Below are 23172 nucleotides of genomic sequence, written 5' to 3' on the forward strand. Positions count from 1 at the left end.
TACTGTGGCATGTCTATTTCTAATCACAGTGACAATTAATTTTGGGTTATTTCAAAATCAATTATTAAATTACAATAATGCCCAGTGTTGCTGCAAGTGTTTTGTAAAGCATTGTTGTGTTATGAAGTAAATAAATATGAATTGACATGGTGAATGGCAGAACAGCCAATACCTGATTGCGACTTCACTTGTGTCATTGAGTTTTAAGTGCCATATTCAATTCATGTGTTAATCACACGATCCTTTTAATGTTTGTGTCAACCATTGGCATGTATGTAAGCTATGTGTGTTTTTACTTTGGTCTTGAACCTTGATAAATAATAATCAGTTTCAGCAGCTTCAAAGCTATTCCAGGATGAATCAGTCTACCGATCTTATGATATAGTTGAATATGTTCCCTTGTTTTAGAAAGCAATCCACACTCAAACAAAATTCATGAATCAATCAACGATTCAATGAATTCATCAATCAATTGCTTCATGAATCAATCAACCAATCAATTAATTCATCAATCAATCAATCAATCAATCAATCGCTTCCTGAATCAATCAACCAATCAAGCAAATCATGATTCAATCAACCCATCAATCAATCAACTAATCAATGAATTTGACCCCTCAAGTTTGGTGATAACCATGCAGGCTAACAGATTGTGGAGGGTTGAGACCCAGTGGATTAGTCTCTGGACTTTTAAACGGAGGGCCATGGGTTCGATTCCAAGCCATCACATAATTTCCTTCAGCAAGAAACTGATACACATTGCGCTGCACTTAACCAAGGTGAGGTAAATGGGTACCTGGCAGGATTGATTCCTTTAATGCACAAGTGCCTGTAGGTATATCCAGGGTAATATATAGTGCGCTACTGAATAGGCAAGTAGACAATTGGCGCCTTATAAATGCTGCATGTTATTATCATTTGTACCATCAGGTGGTGAAAATTCATTTTTTAATGATTAATAATTGCAAATATCAATTTTTGTCAACAACACTTAGTACAAATCATATAATATCTACACATTCATGAAGATAAACAAATAAAATAACAGCATTGCTTTTCAATAAATCATTTAATTAAATTGGCCTGTTGTCATACATTTACAATGATAAATGGCCACATTTAATCTTCAAAACCACAATAAAGCCACGAAATATATATATTTCAGAAATGTTATGCTCATCTCAACATCAATTTTCTACTCCCCATTTTGAAATTAAACTTTCACCTTGAATACCACTATGAAATATTCTGTTATGATACATCAATTACATTATCATATCAATAACATGTTCCATATATTTAATCTCATTATCTCAATAAATGCCCTGTTGCACAATCTTTATGATGATAAATAATTCATAGGCATAAGCAAAATTCCTTTGGTTTTCCCTATCTTGTGGGAAATGTACATATCATCCCTTTTATTAGTTCAAACATGTGCCATAGAGGTAGTTTGCAGGTATAAACCCACTGGATATATTGGATTGTTCATTAGCAGTCTGAATTAAGAGACTAGGTTCAGCAATGTACTGTGGCCGCCCTCTTGACACAAAAGTCATAGTCTAAAGTCAGAGTTGATTTATAAACTCTGGTCTAAAGTTGTGGTTTAACATGGATAGCCATTTATCACATGATTCTCTAACATTAGATTTGAATGTTCAGTTCATTAGACACTAAAATAGTTCTTAATTGTCTGGGAACCATCACAGAATTAGGAAAGAGAATAGTAAACCAAATTTTTACCTTTTGGCTTCCCATAGGTTTAACACAGTTAAACCACGGCCTATCTCCTGCTGTTTATTTTTTTAATCATTTATTACATCAGTCTTTTTTCTGTCTCAGAGCTTCCTTCTTAAAAGCATGTTTGAATATAAACTGCTTTTTACATTCTTCTTTTCATGCTCCACGATTATACAATGTTTTAATCATGAAAATCCTTTGTAAATATTGTGATTTTTGATGATTTATTCCAAATGTCAATCACAATTTTCCTTCTTTATTTAATGTTCAAGCCTAAGAATCAGGTGAAACTTACCAGATCCAATAATAAAAAGTTTTATTACTTCTCATCAATTTATCACCAATAAAAACCACATTTCCTTTTCTATATCCACATTTTAGCTTTTTTGCTTTTGTTAGGTTTTTCATACCATAAATGGAAAGCTGATATGAACTATTCCCCCTCCCTTAAAAAATAAAAGGAAAAAAATGGGGGTGGGGGGAATTCCCCAATCCGTACAAAACAAAATAGCTTGGACTCCTTTTTTAGGTAATGGAAAAAGAACTGAGTCTTTTCGCTAGGAATGTTCCATGTTTTAGAGTTCCACAGCATTATCAGACATGGCATCACAAAAGCTAAGCATCATTTAGCATGCAATGTAAATGGAAAATGATCTTCATGTTGCAAGGGGTTGCATTTTGTTTTGTTTGTTTGGTGTTTTTTTCTTGGGGGGGGGGGTCACCCCAGTCTAAAAAAAGTCCAACTATATAGAAAAATAAGATTAAGGTTAAAAGTTAAAGTAAAAAAAGATCTGTTCAAAGTTGCATGGATACTCGTGATCATGTGACACAAATTCTGACAACATAATGAAATCGATGTGAAGGTTGTGTTTGTCAATGCAACATTAGGATATGTTTTCGAAAGTTGATGCATGTAAACCACATTCTTAAACAAGTAAAGCAATTTGTCTTGCCATTGCTATGACATGAAGTTTTCTGAAATTTGTTGAACCGATTCTCAAGGATGCTTTCAAACCAAAGACCTTTCAAAATGTTTGCTGATCACTAAATCTATCCTCAGTGCCTATCTTAATGATGCTTTGTGTTAATGATTTGGGCAAACAATTAAGGAGATATATATTGACCAATATTCAAAGTAGCTTACTCTCATTGTGCTTACATTTACCACATCCCCCCCCCCTCTTATTTATTGTTGGTGCTTGATAGTGTGATGAGTTGTTGGGATTACAACTTATTTTATTTGCATGGTTTGTATTTCTCAATGTTTGTCAAAATTTTCTTTCTTTGGCTGGGAACTACCCTGTATAAGTTTTAATATTTTTTTCTAGTTTTGTGTTCTTTGTTTGTATTTACTTCTTTGCACATGTATATAATGTAATGTTTAAAATACTTGACAAGAAGAAATAAATCAACCAAATTGAACAGAAATCCAATGCTCAATTGTCTGGATTGTCACCGGGCCCTTTCCAATTAAGAGTTGAAACATACATTTGAGAAAAAATGTAATGAAAAAAAAATTAACCCATCAAAGACCGAGCTTACATATATGCAGCGTGAGGTCTATGGAAAATGCGTAGCATAATAGTAATTAGCCAGTCTCCAAAGGGTTAATTAATTTGTAAAAATTCTAATCTACTTTTTCCTGAGGTTTTCTAGGTATCGTCCAAGATGTTTCTGTACCGGAGCTGTCTGGATGAAACTTGTGAACATGTCAATGTCTGACTCTCTGGTGTCTAGGAGTTTGGTGAGGGTGTGTTCACGGATCATACGCTTAGAAGCCATCCTAGCTATACCTGCACGAAGGGTGTGAAAAAAGAGCAAATCCAAAGAGAAAAATGATCAATTCATGTGAGATTTTATCATACTAAAAAAAAAAAAACCCAAACTGAAAGAAACTTATAGAATCAAAAATTCCCTTTTCATAGTTAATGCAGGCATGATATTCCCCTCTGAAAAAAATCTGAAAAACAGCCAAGGGTCGCTAAGTCACCGCCAAAGTCCAAGGCATCCCGGTCTGAGTTACAAGCTCTTGCATAGTAAAGAAATCGACAGTTACTATTTTTCAGGGTGAGTCTGCATGATAGTCACATTTGACTTAAAGGCAGTAAAAAACAGCATGAGAATGTTCTTGGGCAAAGGATTTCGTGTAAAAAAAAATCTGAAAAAAAAAAAAAAAAAAAAAATGGAATTCAAATTTTAATCGGGAGAATATCATGCCTGTTAATGGTAAAATGCATAACTGATTTTCATTTTAGTTCAGTAAAAAGCTATAATCTTTGAGGCATTAATAAAGTTAAAGATAAATGCAAGTTGTGGCAACGATTTCAAAATGAGTTCATCAGAATCAACTAAAATGAATACAAAGGTGTCTGTTTACAAACAAGAGGGGGTTCTGGAAGAAATTGTGTAATTTCTGAGAAGGAGAATACGCATGAAATTGAAGCCAAATGTCAGGTATTTTTCCAATCACTAATCATACACTGTCCCGCATGTTCTTATCAGTGTCTGCGATCTACAGTGTGAGCGCTTTTCAGCTTAGACTCTATGTTTTCACAAAGTTCATTTTATTTAACTGTACCAGAAATAGATCCGCAATGATATAGTTACGATTGATCTTGGTTTTACAGACCTTCTTGTGAAATCGGTGTTTACTGCAAATACTTTCATTTAACTTTGAATGATGAAACAGGCAACATAGGCAGTATGGCAGAGTACAGCTAGCTTGCATTACTGATTAAATCCAAGACTAGATAAGACTGACCATAGCCTCTAATGTAAATGGTAATGGTAAGTGGTGGTGATTTATTACCTGATTGCTAGGAAAGCATGAATGCTTGTAAGCAAGCAACCAGAGGACCGACATCTTAAGGTCCTCTCTGAGGGACCTGGTAATGTGGATTAATGCCTTACCAAAGTGGGAATCAAACCCAAGTCACCAAAATGTGAAACCCCCGCTCTACCGACTGAGCTATCGCGCCTCCATACCTGGTATTTTTATCCATTTCTGGATTTCTTCTCGTGCTCTGTCTACAACATTCTCAAGAGGTACAACTTCATCTACTAGACCAACCCCGAGGGCTTCATCAGGCTTGTACAACAGACCTGAGAGGTAAAGGATCAAAAGAAAATGGAAAGGTATTATGTTCTATTTGGTTTATTTTTGCATTTCATAACATATCTTATAATAATGATAAATATTATAAAGGCACTTAATACCAGTGTTTTTAATCACTCAGTTTTCTGCCTATCAACTGTAAATAACCGGGGTAAATAAAAATGTAGTCTTCATAAATATATTTAGACATTAAAGATAAATGCCAGTTGTGACATGCCAGTGGTGACAATTCCAAAATGGGTTAAAATGGCCACCCAAGTGTTTGTATGCATAAATAAGAAATATGTGCCAAATGACTCCTGGACAAAATGTGTAGTTGCAGAGAAATGATACCATAAAATGTCAGTATTTCAATGTACCAGATTTAGATCAATGATAATATTGTGGCAATTAACCTTGATTTTAAAGGCTTTCTCAAGAAATAATTATTTGCTGCAACTACTTTCTTTTACCTTTAACCCTAACTAGGCCGGGCTTTTTTGGCTGTTCTGTGGCCGGGGGGGGGTTGATTCAACCCCCCCCTGAGATCTCGGCCGCCGATCGCGCGAGCGCCGCAAAAATTTGCACGCTGGTAGTGTGCGATGTAATCTACAAGGCTGTATGGTAAAATTTTCAAAAATAAAGAGATTTTATTTTATATGAATTAATTATGCTAATTTATGCATAAATCATACTTTTTGCTCTAATTCACTAAATAAAGCTCCTAGAATGATGATTTTTGGTAAAAATATTCTTTGTAGCATTCTTAACAATGGCAATTGAAAAAAACTTCGGTTTGGAAATCAATTTCTTATGTATTTTATTGTTTTATGAATTTCTTATGTATTTCTTTGTTTTTCAACCTTTTGTTTTTCTTTGTTTTTTTCACCAGATTTATTGCACAACCTTTTTAAAGCATAATTGTGCTAAAATCAATTGCTTTCAGCTGTTTAAAGTAAAAATAATCATATCTTTATGAATAAGATGAGGAAACTCAATTTGCATTGACTTTGCACACAAAATCACGTTTTGGAGCAATTTTTGGTCTGACATGCACTTACAAAATGTTGCGTAATTTTAGAACCGCGTACCCGGGCGTCGTAAATTTGGTCTCAAAAGATGCGCAAGACTTAAAAGTATAAACTCTGCCAGTGGCGCGGTCAAAAAATTTCGCGCGGCGGAATGATCGCAGAAAATGTTGAGGGGGGGTTGATTCAACCCCCCCCGGCCATTTTAGGGTTAAAAGGGTGGGTCGTTAGCAAATTCTTAAATTGATCAAGGGAGTTGGCATTATGGATGTGATCACTTGTCAAAACATTGTTGATATCAATTGACAAATCAATTGACAAAACAATTAAGGTCAACAATAATCAGAAAACAATCACACAATTTTCACTCTTCTTCATGCAAAGAATTTTTCTGTTCACTTAGAAATAAGTAAGTCACATGCTCAAGTGTAGTACAGCTAACCGGTCACCAAGGCCCTGTAACACAAAGAATTGTGATCGACTGCTACTATGAAACATGATTCTGATTGATTACTGGGCCCTGTCTTATAAAGAGTTGCGATTAATCCAATCAATCGCAATTATGGAAAGCCAGCAAAGTCAACATATAAAATGCATGTTCATTTAAAACAAAATTCTAGATATGAATGTATATCCATAAATTCATTGATTTCTTGCAAATTTCATGTAGAAAAAATTATGACACTGATGGATTTCCATAGAGTTACGATTGATTGGATCAATCATAACTCTTTGTAAGACAGGGCCCTGATCAATATCCTGAACAAAATGAGCATGCAACAATGACCTCTATTGGTCACTGCCCTTTTGCCTTTTTTTTTTTTTTACATCAGTCTAAATCACATCTCAAAAATCATTTGATGACCAAAAGAAATAGTATTCTCAATAATCAAAGAACATCTTGATGGGCAAATATTAAAATTGAGCTTACCAAGTCCAAGCGCCCTCTCTGTTTCCCTTTGGCCAATCGTATTCTGCATTGTATCTTTAAACCAAAATGGTGCCACAATACCCTGCATGAAATAAACAACCACCATACATGTATATTTTCATGATATTATTGTAATTATTGTAATATACTCTGGGGTAATTGTGAAATAGTTCATCTAAGCCGAATAATCATTTCATGGAAATGTGCAATACAAGTTATTACCAATTCCTCCCCAAGAACCAATTACCAATACACAACCATCGTAAACAAAAAATTAATTTACTCTCTATCAGTAATATAAAGAACTATCAAATTGCAATTTTCATGCACTTATTTCTCGACAATTCTCTTTCCTTTTCTATGATGATTTTTTTGTAAAAAAACAAATCTGTTAGTAATTACATTACCAGACAGTCTGAAAACTTTTATTTGCCTAATTTCAAATATAATTTCTCACGAACTACAATCGAATATATTGGACCTACTCTCTGGAATAGTTTACCCAATGATCTCAAATCTTGCCCTTCACTCAACTCATTTAAACGAACTTATAGAAAATGTTCTCATAAACTTTTTGTTTCTTAAGCCGTTTTGATGATTCTAGCTTTTTGTGTTTTTGCCTAGGTTAGTTCTGTTTTTAACACTTTTTGTCTGTTCACAACCGTTTTGTTTTGCCTTTGATGGGCCGTTGGCCTTTGTTCAATTCCACACATTGGTATTCTCTGTATTTTGTGTAATCCTGTGTGTAATATGCCTATTTTATCACTGTAATTGTATATATTGTCTTTTTATGCAAATGTGAAATATATCGAATTGAAATATTAAGGCACATGAAAATGTTTGTTTACATACAAGCAAACTCAATGATTGTAAAAACCTATTCATGAATGTTTAATTCTTGTTGAAATCCACACTAAACAAAGAAATTGAAATCACCAAGTGGTTATCTGGTAAACCCTGAAGTACATCTCCATTTTTATTTATCCAACCCCTTCCACGTCACCTAATTTATTGAGCAAATTGTTGAACATAAACATTCCAGGACTGAAGACTGATTGAAACAATTTTATTCCTTTTAAAGAAATGGGAATATACTGCTGGAGAATGAACATCAAAATAAACACAAAATTTTTGGTATGGAGAAGATTTTTCAAGGTATTCTGGAAATAAGCAAAATGTTCTTCAGGCCTACTTAAATGTTTGGGTGAGAATAGCAGGCCTCTGTATGCATGGGAGATGGGGTCCCAGAACAAAAGGACTAATAACATCTGTACGACATAGTTGTAGCTGATTTCTAATCCCCATGACTGCTTAATAGTTCAATGCTTATCCTCTCACAAATATACTTAAAGGAAATCTAGCACAAATATAAAAATCTGTTCTCAGTCACTATTTGGGCAAGATGGAAAGAAAGGAAACTTACCAAGTGTACTTCATTGAGGCCCATAGTGAAAGGTCCGTCAGCCATTATCCGATGGTCACATGACATAGCTATTGCACATCCTCCAGCAGGGGAATGACCCTACACAAAACAATGAGAATGGTATATTGACATAATATGGAGGGAAGGGCTTGCCCCCCCCCCCCCCAAAAAAAAAAAAAAAAAAAAAAAAAAAAAACGGAGGGGAAAAAGGAACCACAAATCAAACATTGCATTGTATTTTTTTACATAAAATTTGACAATTACAAGTAATACCCTGGAATATGCTTTCAATTGCACTACCGACTACATTTAAATTTATCAATTCTTTTTATACCTCACAATCGGACAGGTCAAAGTTTTAAAAACACATTGGCACTATCATTTCTCCCATGTAACCTAAATCCAATACATTTTATCATTTTTGTTTCTCTCCATCCTCCCAATGCTCTCTTGTGTCTTTGGCTAGTTGAGCTCCATGCCCACAATAACTTGGACTACGATTTCTGGAAAATATGTAGTACCAGTATACTCAAATGAAATCATGTTCACCAGAGGCTAACCAAACTTAACATTACCTGAAATCCAGTTCAAACGCTACTATAACGCTTCTATTCCTAAACACTTCCTCCTTTAAAAACTGAATTAAAATTGGAAAATGATTTTTCAAAACAAAAAGTACGAAACAGAGGGTAAGATACAAAGGGCTGGGGGATACTTTGCCCAATGACCAAAACAGCATCAGTTAGGAGCAAAATAACCTCCGTATATTATCATTAGCACAATTAAAGAAGAATTGTAATTAACAATGCCAAGAAATGGCCCCCACACAGAGAAGTTATGCCCAATAGTATAGGAGCTCATCATACCGTGACTGCAGCGATTGTTGCTAATCTGCTGTTATAGAGTGTCAGCCAGAAATCTTGAAGGCTACGCCAGAAGCGATCTGTTGATTCTGGAGGAGCTTGGTACATCTCTGTGATATCAAGACCTGCTGAGAAGATCTTTGGACATCCCTGGATGGGGGTCGGGGGATGTTACAGAGGTTATTATTGTACAAGTTGTGCTATATAGCTCCTAGATATCTCGCACATTAATGTTGATAATGGTAATGGCATAAATGTGTAAAGCGCAGGAATTGTGTGTATATTCTCCTGCACTACAAAAGATCAAACTTTTTGAGCATACAAATAACTTCCTTATCAGGGTAAAATGATTGATCATTAATAAGAATAATAATGTGAATTATAAAGCACCAAATCCACTCTGAAGAGTGCTCAAGGCGCATAAAGAGCTAAGAGTTAAATAAAAAAGTTTCTAGAAGAATTTTGAAAGTTTCGACAGAGGTACATTTTTTTTATATCTTCAGGAAGGCTATTCCACAAAGTAGGGCATGCAAAAGCAAATGATCTTTCATTATTATCTATAGTTTCATCTTTTCCAATAAGCCCTCAAAGTACACATCCTATACACATCTTTTTTTTAGAATTAGAACGTTTTTCAACAACAAAGAAGTGAAGGTATGAACTCACTGATGTAATGATCAGACCCTGCATATGATGGTCTTCCTCAAGATCATCAATGGCAGCTTTGAGTTCTTGAAGGAATACTGTGTTCAGACTATTTACAGGGGCACGATTCATTGACAAGACAGCATAACCTGAAATAAATGAAATACTTTGATAGGGTTTGTTCACACGTGGAAGAAAACAATGTTAACAACATATTGGCCGGTATTCTGAAGTCAGGTTTAACTTAGACCATGGTCTAACCCCAAAAACCAAATAATTCTGCTTCTTACATTTACTATTTTGTTGCCCTTTGCTTTCATAATGAAGAATATATTTCAGTTATCATTCTGAGACAGTTATAAATGATTTGAGTGTCATTAGGCCGATTGGCTCTCTATAGTTAAACTACAACTTTAAACCAGGGTTTAATTTAAACATGGGTTCAGAATATGGGCCTTCCTGTACAAAATGCTGCATTGTGGATATGACAGACAGGAGATACAGTAGAAGATTATGGCCAGTATTCTGAACTTGGGTTTAATATAAACTCTGGTCTAAAGTTGTCAGGAAAAGATAACTAAAAATGTTTTCCACACCATTAAAGAATGAGGAAACACAGGGGCCGCGGAAGCAGGGGGGTGGGCCATGCCCCCCACATTTTTTTTTTTCAAAACCGTGTACAAGAACGTAAAAATGACCATATGATTGTGATTTTTTGCATGGTGAGCCCCCCACTTTGAAAACCATTCTGCGGCCCCTGAAACAGAAAAGTAAACATAAAAAACAAACATTGCAAACAAACTTTTGAGTCAACTTGGCATAATATCAGCAGAGAGTTAGACCATGGTCTAAGTTAAACCAGGGCCACATAACACAAAGGTTAGGGATTGATCGCTATTAAAAGAGCATTTCTGATTGGTTCCTAGTCAGTCTACTGAGCAAAATGTGCATAGGCCATTTCATTTAGTGATTAATCACTAACCTTTGTGTTATGGGGTCCTGACTTCAGAGGGAATATGGGCCTATAACACTAACTAGCTTTTGCAATAACAAGCATTGTGGCAACAACTCTGTGCCGATGGAAAAGCAGGCATAATTTTTTTTTTTCAGATCGACAAGAAAGTTTTTGCCGACCTTCCTGATTAAAAAAGGCTAATTTGGAATTGTATGGCAAACAGAAGAATGTAAACAATATTGAGATGGGCATAGGAATTAGGTCTTTCCAGAATGATCATATGTTCTTACAGCAACACAAGAAAAGGAACTATACCGTAAGTTCTTTTTTATAAACTTTTTGTTGCTCTTTCCTGATGCAAGTTTACATTTTGCTTGATCCTGCGTAACCTGAGAAATTGCCACATTGTGAAAAATGGCATAATAGAACAGGGGTTTCAGGAAAATCTGCACATTAAGCTAATCTGGAAACTAAACCTAAACCTAATCTAACAGTGTTTTTTTCAGCAACACATTAGATTGCGCCTCCTACCCACATAATCATCAAACATATTTTCACAGGAGCCATTGCTGCAGGACTATGTCTGGTCAACTGTCCTTGAAAATCACCTTGAAATGACCCACCTTTATCTTTTTCTACCTTGACTAGTCCATCATCACTGCTATACATCCTGGAGAGGGTCTGGCTGACTGGGACACCATTCCTGGAAAGCTGTGAGGCAACCAAAGACCTTTGGGCCTGGTGAACACAGGGTCCTACAAGTACAACAAGATAATGAATGAAAAGAAGCAAAAGGTTTCTTTGTAATTTGTCAAGGACAAGAAGCCCAACATAATTAAGCTCTCTGGGCCTAGTATAACTAACAGGATGGGTTTCCGACACATTATATTAAATAGATGAAAATTAAAGTCATACTTTTATCTTGGTTTTCTCAACATAAGTAGAGTAGGCAATCGCACTAGATTAGTGCTGTACACATGTGTCCAAAAAGTCAATAGGTGAAGTGGCCTCAAATTTTCTTTCTATATTGAATGAACAATGTAGTTAAACGCAGCGACCCCTCACATTTTCTGGCAACCAAGTTGATTAATGTGACAAGTTTCCACGGCTCATCACAGAGGCTCAAACAGTCTAGGTCAGCATAAAGACTTTAAAATGCCTATTTTTAGCCACTAACCCACACAGTATAGCCTATAGAGATGGACCAATATGCTACATGTATTTCCAGGCACATTTTATGGGGTATTTAAGCCTTATTTTTCACTATTTAGGAAATTAAAGTTTTGAGCAATGTCTGTGATAATAATGCTAATAAAGACTAAAATGCTTTTTAGTAGAAATGCTGTTTCACTTTTTTGTCCTACGTTACTGGATCTGGATACGATGCAGGGCCCTCCTGGGCATAAACGCAACGGGTACTTGACCTGAATTTTGCCGGGACCGGCAGGTGCAATAAACCGGGTGAACACCCTACTCTTTGACGAATAGTGTATTGGTTTTTAACATGCATAGGTTGTGACTCTCCTATACAAGAGACCAACATTTGCGTCCTTTCCGATGGACGGAGTGTTTTCCAACTGCATTCGCACCTGCACTGAATACAGTGGTGAGGCACGCTATAAACTAGACCAAAAGCTTCAGTCTCTGTTATGTTGGTTGTTCAGCTGAACTCCGTTGGCTTCACTCACCAAATACAGAGACCGAAATTCTAGCGCGATCTGTACAGGGGACTCAATGGCCATATGTTTATGTACTTAAGAGCGGATAAAACGGGGAAGTGAATTTGCGCGACAGCCGAGGTAAGTCACTGTTTTTGTTCCTTTTAACTTGATTTTTCTCTGTTTTTTGGCAATTAATGCCAAGAGGGAATATTGATTTGCATTTTGGTCGCGTTAATTTTCAAAAATTTTATTCATTAAAGACAAAAATTGAAGAGCCCCGACGGGAGGATTTTGCATTGCAAGTCCCCTAATGGTGGCTGCACGATAGCGAGCCATCTGTGTACGAGGAGAAATAAAAAAAATTAAAAAATGTTAAAAAACTCCTCGAAACAGACGGCTGCCAGCTGTCTAGCTATAAACACACAACGCTATAGCATCAGACTTTTTTGTTAGACGCGCTCTGGCAAGAGCGGGACTCGAACCCCTCATGTTCAGATCTACAATCTTATCCGAAACATGCGCTTTAACCGACTGAGCTACGCTGCCTCCTTATGTTACCTAACATAAGCTTAAATTTAAAAAAGTTCAACCTAATTCCTTCGGCTGCCATCATTATCAAGTATCATTTTAATTTCAATCAAAATTGAATATCGGATTCGGAATAGATCTCGATCTTTACTGTGTCTCCTTTACTTTCAGACAATCTATGAAATATTTATTGTTAAGTTCCTGAAATTGCTGCCTTCTGTGGACAAACAAAAACAGACCCTAGCCAACTACACTTGACTTTGCAGTGACTTTCAGAATTTCATGCCTCACACTCACTATTTTATCAATCTCATTCTCAATATGTGGGACCAGACAAATGATCACTAACATTACAGTCACAGTTGCGACTCGGATTTACCTGCCCTTGAACATGTATATTTCATTTAAACATTTCTAACATTTTAGATATCTAATACTATACGTTATAAAGGTAATATATGTCATACTCACTGATGAATCGGGACAGGAAAGACATGTTTTTTATTGGAAGTTTTGCCAAGTTAACTCAAAAGCAGAAAGTTGTGTGGTGTCGAACGATAGATGGCGCTAAACCTCGAAAGAACGCGAGCGCGAGGCGGTTCTGCGTGTGTGAACTCCATAGGCAGCCGCAGCACCCCGGGAATTTTGGTAGATGTAGCCAAATTGAGAAATATACCAAAAATTACCAATTGTAGTGTAACCCAGCCCCCTTTTTTTGCTTGTCAAATTTTTCGGGGCCAAATTGACCTCCATTTTGTTGCGGAACCCCCCTTTTTTTTTTGCTTGTCAAATTTACATCAGCACCCCTCGTTAAAAAAAATCGTTCCAAGCAGGGCCCTGATACCCTATGTAGTGCCACCGCATCTTATATGAATCTTATATCAATTGTATAGTTTCAGTCATAGTTTCAACTAATTATTTCATAATACAGACTGGATTTCCAGTGGGTGCTTTACATACGCAGACTTGGGACCGGCGGTGTGTCTGTACAATTCCCAGCTAGAGCCATGCCCCCACCCCCCCCCCCCAAAAAAAAAAAGGTGTGCACTCTAAATTACAAGGAAATCCAGATCGGCTGTGAATAGTGAACAGCCGAATATTATATTTAGATTTAAACCCAGTTGATTTAACTACAAATCTAAAAGATTTTGAATCTTTTGAGATCCTTAAGATTTGAAATAAATTAAAAATTCGGCTGGTCACTGTTTACAGCCGATCTGGATTTAATTTAAATCCTTGGAAATAAGAGTGAGTATTGGAGACCGTAAACGGTTTATTTGCTATATACATTTATTTTCACTATCTTAAATCATTCGGAACGGGCCGCAACCTCGGTAACTATGGTCATATCCCACCATTAAGGGATTATGGTGAAGGGATATTAAACTTGTATGCTATACAAACCTCACCGATGTTCACACATGAGGGAACAATAGATCCACAAGAGGTGATTTTAGTGGGACTTAAAAATGATATTTCATCTTCAGGTGGAGTTTATTTGAGTAAAGAAAATAGAACAAAATAACAAACGGCAAAATAGGATGACAATGAATAATAGCTTACATCACATTAGCAGTGTTTCAAAACAATGTGTCTAGCATAGTAGTAGGTATGGTATTTTTTTCATTTAATTCATTCTTCATTCTTTTGTTTATAAGACATTAAAACCATTTCAATTTCTGAATGTGACCCATGTAGAAATTCAAATTGATACCTTGGAGAGATGTTGTACGAACATCTATAACAAGAGTGACAATTAAGATATTAAATAGAGATGTAAAAAAATATATAATATATATTTTACAGCTTGTACCATTTCGCTAAAATAATACAAATCTCAAAGATGCCATATTATTTCGTTATTTTTGGATCGGATGTCTATTTTCTTTTCAATTTTTCTCTCTGGTTATTTTAATTTCACTCCATCCAAACCAATTTTTTTTTCAGGGTTCGTGCACATGATTTTATAATGCCTCGTTTATATTGCGCATATCAGACCAATACCAGTTTTATATCAGTCTAATCAGCTTGTTTATTAATTATTGCTTTATTTTCTTTGCAAGAATACTAATTTCTCACTGGTAATTCTGTCACATTCTATTCATATTACTTAAACTTTTTTTTATAGTCCCCCCCCCCCCCATTTGTTCTTACTAACATGGCAATCAAGACTATTTTGTGTGACTATCGGGGCCTCTATAAAGCTTCGCCCCACCTTATGTTTTCCAATTCCAGATTCATTTTTCATACAATCATTGTTTATACAAGAACCAGGAACAACGACTGGGGGGGGGGCGGCGAATGGGACGTTCGCCTCTTTAATTTATCAAATGCTTATCAAAACAAAAATTTAATAATGAGAGAAGGAGAACATTTAGAGTAGATATGTTGACAGAATTACGTAGAACATTTAGGGGAGAGGAAAGAATAATAGAACTGTATAAGTCCCCTTTTCATTCTTAAAATACCGTCATCTTTGTCCCCTGAAAACAGAAGCTGCCTTTGCAAGCAACAACAAATAATCAAAAATAATGTACCGGGATCAATTCATTTATGTAACTTTTCTTTAATTATGCTATATGTTGTAATCCTTTTATTCTTTGTGCTAAACAGGGTCAAACATTTTATGAAATAAATATGTAATGTTTCATACGTGATGTAAATAAAACAACTCAAGTTTTAACTAGGAATGTGAAATACAACTGTAATAGGTATATATATTTTATATAATATAATAAAACATGCTAATTTCACTTTTTATCTAATACTAGTGAGATGTGACAAACTTTAAAACACTTTAACCAGAATTCGTTTACAATCGCATTATCATTTTCTTCTTTGCTTTTTTTTTTTTTGGGGGGGAGGGGTTGCTGTCATATCAAATTTGGTATTTGGTATAAAGCTTGATTTAACGAAATTCTTTGAAACAAATGTCAATTCAACCGATATGTAATTAATTTCTATTCATTTCCAATTTAGTATGTGCAGTCGTTTCCGTGGTAGACTCGCTGTCGCTGTGTCGTTGGAGTCGTGAAGCGAGTAATGAGAAGATACTCGGTGACCTCGGCATCGTATTTAAGGTCAAAGGTCTCGGGGTCACGGGCAAGGACGGAGAGCGACTGGCCTTTGTCGTCGGTGATGACCGAATACTCGTACTGGTTGTTGACGATTGGGCCGAGTTTGAGTATCCAATCTGATGAAAAAAAGAAAAAATAAATAATACTCTAATTGAGTAGTTTTACAATGCCCCAAAGAATTTATCTTTAAAAAATCCAACAAACAAACAGAAAAGTTTCTGTAGCTTGGTCTTAAGAAAACCTGTAAACTTACATTGTGTAAAATAACAGAAAATTGGTTTATGGCATATGACACATTACAGATTTCTAGTAATAAAACTTCTCTTTCCTCTTTTCACAAATAGACTGATTAAATTACAGAAAATTTGCCGTTATAATAATTTACAGAATGATTCTTTAAGTTTTGTTTTCTGTGAAATCTCCCTTTTGTATAGTGTAGGTCTATTACAGATGGAAGTAAATCAACATTTGAGTAAGACCATTTGCTTTAGAGTGTACTTACATTTACTTTCAGTGGCTTGGTTATCAAGGTTGACAATAATCTTTCCAGGTTCACTCGGGAGAGGAACCCTGGCATTCCCGGTTGTAGTAACAAGTTCACCCTCTACTGTGTAAGTGTTTACAACAGCGAAGCTGGTTTCAGAGAGCTTCGAATCTGAAGAATAAATACATAAGATAAAGGTTGATGAGATTAACATTAAAGACAATCATAGGTCTTATCATCATCAGCAACAACACCATCATCATCATCATCATCACCACCACAATCGTCATCATCACAACATCATCATCATCATCATTATCGTCATCATCATGATCATCATCATCATGACCGTCATCATTATCATCATCATCAGCAGCAGCATTTTCAGCATCAACAACATCGTCATCATCATGATCAACATTATCATCTTCATCATCATCAAAATCATTATCATCCTCATCATCATCACCATCACCGTAATCATCATCACTGTCGTCGTCGTATTCAACTTCATCATCACCACCACCACCATCGCCACCAACACCACCACCAACACCACCACCACCACCACCATCATCATCATCATCATCATCATCATCATCATTTTATCACCACCACTACTGCTACACCATCATCGGCAACACAACCTCCACATTACCAAAATAGTCATCACTTAGGCCGACATCATGGCGCATTTCGTCAACATTTTGTCGTCTGATAAGCTGATAGGTCGGCTTACTATACGCCATAGGCGGTACCTTGCCATTCGTTCTGATAGGCTGAGAATTACTTGTCTCTGACTGTTACTGTATAGTAAATGTTTTAAACCCCTCAAAAAAAAGTTTGGAAATCTGTGTTTGGCCATTAATTTCTCCCAACTCCCAATGTTACACAATGCATGTTTTGCGCCACTCAAAAGATAATTTGATTCTCTTTAAAATGTTACCATGCTTGTAATGATCATGCCATCAAGAAAAGAGCAGGATTCAAAAGTGTTGGATGAGGTCTGAATTGAAAAGCTACAAAACGAACAGAATTAGTCATGATGGGTCAATACAGAACATGATTCTTTTGTCTGTGTCAATAGAGATGAAAATCCATTCAAATCAAGCCCCTGCTTCTGTAGTGATGGTACTGTGAGATAACATGGTTTGAGTCGTGGTTTGAAATACCCATGCATGTTTTTTGTTTGTTATGTTTTTGCTTGTGCAGAGGTCTGTTTGATTCCATGTTAATGGTGATGTTAAGGTGCATGAAAACATTTAAAAGAAACTGCTGAGAAACTCAGTGACTTTCAATATTGTGTCATTTTGCAAATTTTGAATTTTGACCTTGCCCCACATTTCAAGGCACTGCACCTCCATGTGAACCATAATCATATCATGTAGGGTATCATTTAAAGAAAATTAAATGATCAATTCATTGGTATCAATTATACATTAATATTTACTCAAACCGATGAGGAATTATCGATCAAAGTAAAATAAAATGCTGAGAAACTCACTCATCACCACGGAAAAAAACCCAGTAATTTTCAATATTGTCATTTTGCAACTTTTGAATTTTGACCTTGCCCCACATTTCAAGACACTGCACCTCCATGTGAACCATAATCATATCATGTAGGGTATCATTTTAAAGAAAATTAAATGCTCTATTCATTGCTATTAATTACACATTGATATTTACTAAAACCGAGGAGGGATTATCGGTCAAAGTCAGATTTCCAAACTTTTTTTGAGGAGTTTAGAATGACAACTATTCCAACACCATCCTCACCACCATTATTACCACCAACACCATTTTCATTGTAATTATCGTCATCAAAACGATCTATATACTAACACTGAGCCGTTGTACATTCTGCATCTTCTGTTCCAAGGAATGAATCTGACCAGTAATTTGTGTACATCTATACGTGATAAATTGATACAAAAGTAGACAAGAAAGCAAGCATTCAAACGAAAAATCACCCCATCTCAATGCTGAGCTGTAAGCTTGAGACCAATTCCACTCTAGCAACCCATGGTGATGTGATTATATGAAAAAGAATAGTAAAGTTGTTTTTTTTCTCTGTGAGGCGATATCAAAATTCTTCTGTATTTTCCATGTTAACTAAAATAATCTTATAATATTGAATATAACACGCGATTCGGGAAATTTGGGAAATTGTGCGGCAGGCGAGTAAAAGGAAAAGTAAATCGACGTTTTTAACTAAAACGATTCTTTAATTCCACATTCTCAAAATCAGTTGTGCAAAATCGACAGATGCCTAATGGTTGCATTAGATGTGATCATTCCAAATTGCAACTGCTAATCAACTAGTTTTAGAGTGGATGATGTGGTTTCTAATTCTATTTCAATTGTACTCACTCATTTGATTTAATTGTACATACTTTCCTTAAAAATAGGGCACAAGACCCCTCTAGTCATGATAGTCGGATCGAGCCGGGTTAGATACAATACCGTTTTACGTGGGGCATATTGTTTGTGCTAGATCTGCCACCGTCCCTACCCACCCCACCAAAAAAAAAGGACGTTGAAAAATAAAAATAACAATTCTATAAATTCTCATATTCCAGCTTCAAAGGGTAATCCTTTATGGTACACCCAAATTTTGCACCATCTTTATTGATTACATGTTAAAAATATCCATACATGCATTAAAATAAATCTAAAACTCTTTTAACTCCTTCTGACAGATTTTACGAACTATATCCTTGTATGCGTTTGCTCGTACCAAAGTACAATTGTTTTTTTTTAATCAAACAATAATATCAAGAGGATTCTGATATCAGAAGACAGAAGATCATAATGTATGTTGACCTCTCCATTTAGATATTGATAAGGATATTCAATAATCAAAAGATATTGAAAAATGAAGTTATATTATAACAGTCCAACCCGGTAGTGTATGTAATGAACTTTCTTTGTCGTTGCGACGTTTTGTTCGGAATCATCTGGACAAGTGTGGCCGTAATTTGGTTTGAAAAACAATATTCTTGACATGTTGATGAAATGTACCTGATGAAAATATCTTAAATCATATAAAGTCAGTAACAGCTCACTTTACTTATAAAATAACTTTTGTAACATGTAATTCATTTTGTAAATGGGATAATTACTGGCAATTGAGAGTACATAGCCCACTATACTTATCTATCAAACATTATGATAATTAAGTATGTTTTTCAATGCAATGAAAATATTTAGGTTATTTAAAGAAAAATCTATTGCAATTTTGAATAATTTTGTTTGTGATATAGATGAGGTCCGTTGATGAAATAGAGTTGTTTATTCTGGGAGGTCGTATTAATTATTAGAAACACCATTTTTTTAAACATGTTTTCTGAATGTAATATCCGTTTCAAATCAGCCTAATTGATTAAAATAATTGTGAGTATGTGAAATAATTGTGAGTATGTGAAATTTGTGTGTGTGTGTGTGTATTAATATCTTGTATTATTTTACTCCCGACATTATAATATAGGCCTACTAATTCGGCTTTACTACTAGTAAGTCTTTATCATAACGAAACAGCATACTCAATCTCCGCCCATTTGAATTGTATTAATCATAATTTGGCATGGTTTGCTATAGTTTCACACTGTTAATTTTTTAAGCCCCTCACTCAACAAGCAAAAAACAAGTTGTTTAACTTTTAACAAATTGTTTAAACTTTTTGAAAATGGTTTAAAACATTTTGAATGCAAACTTTCATGAAACTGTAAATAAACTGTTTAAATCTTTAAGCAACTTGTTTATAACTTTAAACAATTGTTTAAAACTTCAAGCAACAATAGTTGTTTGATTGGCGGGTATAAACGACATGATTTTTAATCGGAGTTTTACATTGCATATACTTTCCACATAGCGAACTCTTCCATTTTAATTGAATTAAAGATGTGCATATTTTGCCATAATTACGTATGCTTTATGTGTGCTTTCATCTTATTTTGACTAAAATCAGGAAACACATAGTTTTCAACGACCAACTTACGTTATACCAGGTTCCGACGTATTTGTTCATGTCGATATCATACACCGTCCCGAGGCAGTCAGCGGGGGACGAAAAGAACAACATGGCGCCCAAAACTCCAAACCACAGCATAGCGTTCTTATTACCCATTTTCATCTTCAGTAATTAATCCTAGCAAAACTTTGAAATAGAAGGATGGATGAAGCGGAGGTCGATTTGTGCACGGACAAAATGGCTAGAGAATTGAGTCCTATATTAAATAAAAAATTTAAGCTATGAGGAACACGACCGAAGTTGTGTGAACAAACAGTAATTATGTACTAGAGTTGATGATTATAGACCGGTGATCAAGGGCATAAATGTAGCTAGGATTTTCAAGGGTGTGTCAAGCAAAGCCAGGTAATTATCTGTATAGTGGAAATTACTCATACACTTATTTCTGATGTTGTGTTTGTTTAGTCACCTATGTCTTCTGCAGGTGAAATCTTAATAATGATGCTGCTACACTGACCCGTCGTCGTCATAATCATCATGATGATGATGATGTTGTTCATCCTGATCCTCCTCCTCCTCCTCCTCCTCATCATCATCTTCAACACCACTTTCTCCAGTTCTATATCTCATTCTCCCAGTGACTTTGCATAATGACGTCAAATTTCTTCGCGGTTGCCGACATCAAACAACTCGCGTTGATAACTGTTTCCCCTCTTTGGAATTATGAGATCTTTTTAAGTTGGTTAAACATTTTCCATACATTTTAATTTCATTAACCCAACGACAAACTTAAATAACTGGAGTGTTCCGATGCATATATAAATCTATATTTCATAATTGTTTAAGCTTCATTTTCAGTAACGCCGAAAAAACAACACGAGTAGGGAGGTCAGGGTCACCCAAACACCTTCTGGAGCTACGCCAGCAAAAGGCAGTTATCTCCGTTGATAACTCAAGGAGTTGGTACTTTACTCAAGATGTGCACTTAGCCCATGCAGTCTGTATTTCGCCCTCAATATTAAAACAGATAAGACCGATTAACATTTCTTTTATAAAATGTATTATTACTAATGAGATCGACGGTCGACTACGTTATTCAGTATCAATTTACACTAATATCCAACACCCAAATCGTTGATATATATCGCTTTGTTTACATATTACTATTGCATATATACTGTTTCTCAGTGGTCTAGTGGACATGTCTCCGGATTATAGATCACAAGGTTCGGGGTTCGATTCTCGCCTCGGCACTAATATCCTTTGGAAAAGGCGTTGAGGTGAGGTAAATGAGGTAAAAAAAACGCCTAAAAAGCTTTGCCTATATAAGCTGGGGGTAATAATATAAAGAGTTTAGAAACAGTTGTATTAAGCGCTATATCAGTATTATATAATATTTTTAACTCTGATATATGGGTAGCATTTATATTTTCCCATGCAAGCTCGTTGGTCGATGAGTACCTGTGACAGCAAACCAGTTTACTCTTCTTCTTGTCATCCCTATCACCATGCATTCTGCCATCACCATCATCACCGCCATCATTGTCAACATAACAACAACTCCATATTTTTAACTAATGATATTAAGAATTCATGAATAATTATAGAAAAATAAACCCATCAGTAAAATTTGATATTATTAGTTAAAGGAATGTAGGATCTTTAAAAAAAAAAAGCTTCATTAAGCCATTTTACAGCCCACACCGATAATTTGCTGGAATAGGAAAAAAGTTAATCGGATTCTATACCCTGAATCTTATTTTTCTTAATGAGACATCATATTAACACTGTCGATATGTTATGTTAAAGTCCAATAGGAAGAGGGGAATTCGTTAATTACATCACGCAGTTGTCAAAAGCTAAGTCATGAGGGCGGTCTAACGAATTAATCAAACATCTTGGATGGATTATTCAATTATAATTCGAATATTCATTGATGGATTTATAAATATCTTCTTCGTTTGATATTTTCTTATCTATTTCGAAATGTTATTTTAGTTGAATTCGTATTATCGATGTCCACTCATAAAACCTGATCAACTCCTCGTACCACCGTCATACTCTGACGTCAGTGTTTACATTTAATATTTTATAAACCGAATTCTAAATTATTTCATAATCATGGGATATTATTGATGGGTTGATGTTTGTAGATCGATAACGTGAAGCAAACAAACTCAGTTATGAAACCAAAATTATGAAAGACTGACTTAATACGTAAAAAGAGTAATGGCTTATGAAATATAATTCTATAACCATGATTATCTAAAATTATTAGACTGTGGTCAATATTGCAGTTCAGTAACCTCTGCGGGAATTTTCACAAATTTAATGATAATAATACATATGATTTATATAGCGTCTTTTCCAATTGAGGTCTTTAAGAACAGGAGTGATGTGATCGAGTTTATTTGACAGAGAAACGATGCGAGCTGCTGAATTCTGAAGTTTTTGAAGTCTGGTAATTTTAGAGTTAGGTATATTAAAGTAACGACTATTACATTTCTGTAATGATTATGAGTCATGCTTTTAGGAGTGAGATTAATAAATAAATAAATTTCGGGGTAAAATATAGGTAACTTCGAGAACTCCCTTCAAAACGGAATTGAGGATTGCGTATGAGAAAAATTTATCTTTTAATTTCAAGCACATTCACTCCTGAATGAAATGCTGTTAGATGAGGGCGCCACGTAAAGCTGTGACAAACTATTCGCTTTTGAGCATAACTGACCTAGCTTGTGGTTGATGGGTATGCCTGCTAAACATGTTT

General features: G+C 35.3%; 2 protein-coding genes across 2 annotated transcripts; both read right to left on the reverse strand.

Annotated features, from left to right (window-relative positions):
* Nucleotides 1-1052: 1052 nt before the first annotated feature.
* Nucleotides 1053-13506, reverse strand: LOC129269496 (enoyl-CoA delta isomerase 1, mitochondrial-like). Its single transcript, XM_054907002.2, has 8 exons — nt 13340-13506; nt 11303-11434; nt 9746-9873; nt 9083-9229; nt 8217-8315; nt 6794-6875; nt 4726-4842; nt 1053-3533 (listed from the first exon to the last, which is right to left on the reverse strand). Exons 1-8 carry the CDS (start codon nt 13362-13364, stop codon nt 3373-3375), a joined length of 891 nt encoding a protein of 296 aa, XP_054762977.2. The 5' UTR covers nt 13365-13506; the 3' UTR covers nt 1053-3372.
* A 1260-nt stretch (nt 13507-14766) lies between these two features.
* On the reverse strand, nt 14767-20727 carry LOC129270101 (uncharacterized). Its single transcript, XM_054907508.2, has 4 exons — nt 20430-20727; nt 18275-18341; nt 16448-16600; nt 14767-16061 (listed from the first exon to the last, which is right to left on the reverse strand). The coding sequence occupies exons 1-4, from the start codon at nt 20562-20564 to the stop codon at nt 15844-15846; spliced, it is 573 nt and encodes a 190-aa protein (XP_054763483.2). The 5' UTR covers nt 20565-20727; the 3' UTR covers nt 14767-15843.
* Between the last annotated feature and the right edge of the window lie 2445 nt (nt 20728-23172).

Source organism: Lytechinus pictus, chromosome 10 (assembly GCF_037042905.1).
Source record: "Lytechinus pictus isolate F3 Inbred chromosome 10, Lp3.0, whole genome shotgun sequence".
NCBI classification, from domain to species: Eukaryota; Metazoa; Echinodermata; class Echinoidea; order Temnopleuroida; family Toxopneustidae; genus Lytechinus; species Lytechinus pictus.

Bases quoted from the DNA above. Each gene is read 5' to 3' on its own strand.
- LOC129270101 (XM_054907508.2), bottom strand. From the start codon at position 20,564: ATGAAAATGGGTAATAAGAACGCTATGCTGTGGTTTGGAGTTTTGGGC. The intron at 18,342-20,429 runs GTAAGTTGGTCG...TATCACGTATAG, and splicing joins ACGTCGGAACCTGGTATAAC to ATGTACACAAATTACTGGTC. The intron at 16,062-16,447 runs GTAAGTACACTC...TTTTTTCATCAG, and splicing joins CCAAGCCACTGAAAGTAAAT to ATTGGATACTCAAACTCGGC.
- LOC129269496 (XM_054907002.2), bottom strand. From the start codon at position 13,364: ATGTCTTTCCTGTCCCGATTCATCA. The intron at 11,435-13,339 runs GTGAGTATGACA...TTGTACTTGTAG, and splicing joins TTTCCTGTCCCGATTCATCA to GACCCTGTGTTCACCAGGCC. The intron at 4,843-6,793 runs GTAAGCTCAATT...TTTACCTCTCAG, and splicing joins AGAGAGGGCGCTTGGACTTG to GTCTGTTGTACAAGCCTGAT.